Source organism: Echinops telfairi, unplaced genomic scaffold (genome assembly GCF_000313985.2).
Source record: "Echinops telfairi isolate 266 unplaced genomic scaffold, ASM31398v2 ScPeMD7_655;HRSCAF=1070, whole genome shotgun sequence".
Classification (NCBI taxonomy): domain Eukaryota; kingdom Metazoa; phylum Chordata; class Mammalia; order Afrosoricida; family Tenrecidae; genus Echinops; species Echinops telfairi.
This window is the reverse complement of record NW_022104553.1, coordinates 21,743,948-21,746,795: the sequence shown is the minus strand read 5'-3', so window position 1 is coordinate 21,746,795 and position 2,848 is coordinate 21,743,948. Positions and strand designations below refer to the sequence as shown.

The 2,848-nt window shown below is 52.8% G+C and overlaps 2 protein-coding genes across 3 annotated transcripts in view; one reads left to right on the top strand and one right to left on the bottom strand.

Annotated features, from left to right (window-relative positions):
• Positions 1–1,820, bottom strand: part of LOC101650882 (nitric oxide synthase interacting protein) — a 12,142-nt gene extending 10,322 nt beyond the window's left edge. Inside the window, exon 1 of one of the 2 annotated variants that reach the window (XM_004710437.2) lies at positions 1,736–1,820. Coding sequence is in view for 1 of the 2 variants with exons in the window: in XM_045293030.1 (XP_045148965.1) it covers positions 974–1,134 (161 nt within the window). In the remaining variant the exon portion in view is untranslated. Of the gene's footprint in view, positions 1–973; positions 1,167–1,735 lie in introns of those variants that run through there. The other variant, XM_045293030.1, reaches the window with a different exon arrangement.
• Positions 1,821–2,506: 686 nt separating this feature from the next.
• Positions 2,507–2,848, top strand: part of PRRG2 (proline rich and Gla domain 2) — a 10,616-nt gene continuing 10,274 nt past the window's right edge. The window contains exons 1-2 of the mRNA XM_004710668.2: positions 2,507–2,561; positions 2,679–2,756. The gene's annotated coding sequence lies outside the window, so the exon portion shown is untranslated. The remainder of the gene's footprint in view (positions 2,562–2,678; positions 2,757–2,848) is intronic.

Genomic DNA, 2,848 nt, shown 5'->3' with positions numbered 1-2,848 from the left:
CTATGAGAAGCATCATCAAGGACACCATTGGGTTGCTATGAGAAGCATCAAGGGTACCACTGGGTTGCTATGAGAAGCATCATCAAGGGTACCACTGGGTTGCTATGAGAAGCATCATCAAGGACACTATTGGGTTGGGTTGTGGCTGTGTTTGATGGGGTGCAGTCCTCTCTTCCCGCAGACACAGAAGTACAAGCCCCCTCCCTGAGGCCCTGGAACTCAGTGTTTCAGTAAAGTATGATCGTGGAACTAGGGTTGTGTCAGAAAAACCCCCATCAGTTGTGGTCGAGTGCAACTCACGTGTGTCCGGGTAGAACCGCATTCTGCATTATTCAATGACTGTGATCTTTCAGCCAAAAAAGGTCTTTTTTTTTCTTCTTTCTCCCCCATGTGCTTAAGGGATGGATTCAAACTCCCAACCTTTTGGGTTAGTAACCTACACCTTAACCATTTGTCTCACCCAGGGTCTCCTGTGTAAGGAAACCTCCCCCGCCTCCCCCCCCCCTTTTTTTTTGACACAAGCATCCTCACATTTTTAACAGTGAAGTGCCAAAGGTTGGAAAGCCTTTCATATGCTTCAGTGTTTGTTTAAAAACAGGATTCAGCTAGTGTGGGGAAGCAGACAGTCTGTAAGTCTGAGCGCTGGGAAAGGGGCGCTGGGGGCACAAACAGGTAAGCTGCTAACCAAAAGGTGCTCCCTCTGAACCCACCCGCCACTCTGTGGGAGGAAGACCTGGCTCCTGAGAAGACTCCCAAACCAACCCACTGCCCAGTCCACTCGAAGTGACGGTGACTCTCTAAGGACAGAGTAGAACAGCCCCTCAGGGTTTTCCTAAGCGGTTGTCATCAGAGAGGCAGACTTGCCACATGCTTCTCCCAGTCACCCTGTCGGGTGCGTTACCTCCCGCACCAGCAGCACTGGTTTCCATAGAGATTCCAAATCCACTGCCATGGAGATGACTCTGACAGCTACCTGCTTAAGGGCTTCTGGGAGTGTAAACCTTTACGGGAGCAGGCAGCCTCATCTTCCTCCCACGAAGCCGCTTGGTGGGTTTGCTTCACCCATCCTGCAGTTAGCAAGTTCTCTGGTAGCATGGGATGCTTGAACATTTTCATGCTATACCGCACCCACATTGCACTATAGCGACCCTGATCGGGTTTCCAGGGGCTGTGATGGAAGCCGACTGCCACCTCTTTCTCCTGAGAAGTGGCTGGTGAGTTCCAACCATCAGCGTCAATGCTACGGCGCCAGAAGCATTACAATAAAGAAGACGGCATGCACCGAGAGCATCCCTCAAGTTCACAACGACCGACCTACAGCACTATCAGGACGTGAGGGGTGGGGGTGGGGGGCACTACACAGTCCAGCCCTCCTCCTGAATCGCCTGCCGGCCCCATCACAGTCTGGAAAACTGTGACCAAGAAAGGAGTTCTTCCTCAACGGGCAATCCTTGAAGCCCTGGGAAGCCCACTGCCCTCTTTCCCCGGCCCGTTGCCATTTTTTTCACACCGAACTACAACTCCCATAATACATTTCGATTAGGACCGGCCCGCTTGAGCCCGTCTACCTTCAGGGCATGCTGGGAGGTGTAGTTGTTTGTCGAACTTGCGACGCCGGGAACGCTCTATTAATGATCGTTCATTAATAGCAATCCCGGTCTCCAGCAGGACCGGAGGACCCTAGCCCGAGGAAGGCAATCCCAGCAAGACTATCCCATCAGCATCGGGAACTCACCTCACAACCGCCCGTACGTCCCTTTGTCGCTTCTCCGACTGTGCCCAACCACCGGAAAGGAGCGCGATTTCCCTCTCCTCCGCCCCGCCTACTTCCGCCAGGCAGAAGCTTCCGGAAGTGAACTCGCCCCTAGTGGCGGAGGTACTTCATCTGGTTAGGTAAGTCCTCTCTTCTTCTTTTCCTCCCTCCGGAAACGTGAGCGCCAACTCACATGGTTCCGGTCGGTACCAAAAGCCCGCGTTTATTAGTATTCGAGACACCTTTCAGCAGTAGTAGTACGCGTTTTACTGGGCGGGCGATTTCCTGTTTGTTCCAAACCCGAGTTTAAGGAATTGCAGGTCTCCTCAGAGATTGGGCAGCCCACTTTCCTACATCTATATGTATATATCATCCACTTGTTAATGTTTTTGCTGCATCTGAAGGGGCAATTGAAGGGGAAATATGTCCTTACTCCCAGTTTGTAGACGGCGTCATTGAGAAACGCAGACGTCAACGCCATTCAAATCACACCCAGAAAACAGGAATTTAGTACGGCACCGCCCAGCTATCCCCAGGGACCAGGCCACTCAGTTCCCGTCAGTCTCTAGATACCTAAAATAATACTCTTAATAAAAAAAATAACATAACCTGAATATTTTATTTCTTGCTCGGCCAGGCAATTGGACGGTGAGAGGGCAGAAAGGGGGCGGGGGCGCTTATGCAATCCCCTTAGGTGCTCCAAAGGCGCCAGGGACCCCGTTTTCTCTCTAGGGTTCTTGACATTAGGCATTTCGTCCGAAGGTCCCTTTAAGTACATTGTCGCTTTCCTGAGTACCGCCCTGGACAGGTAAATAGTAAGCCCCGCCCCTCAGCCAGTAACCAGACTCAGGTTACTGTGAGCAGGGGGGTCACCCTTCCTCCCTCTCCCTTTTCCTTTGCCCATCCCCCCTCCTCCCCTTCACAGCTGGCCACAGCTGCCCAAGGAGGCCCGCCCCCCTCTCCGGATCAAAGAGGAAGGGACAGTGCTCACAGGTCTGGGCAGGTGAGTATCCTGGAGGCAGAACCTGGCTTAGGGACCCTGGTGACCTGACTCTGCCCTCCTGGGACTTAGAAGTGCTAGGCTCCTGGCCCAGT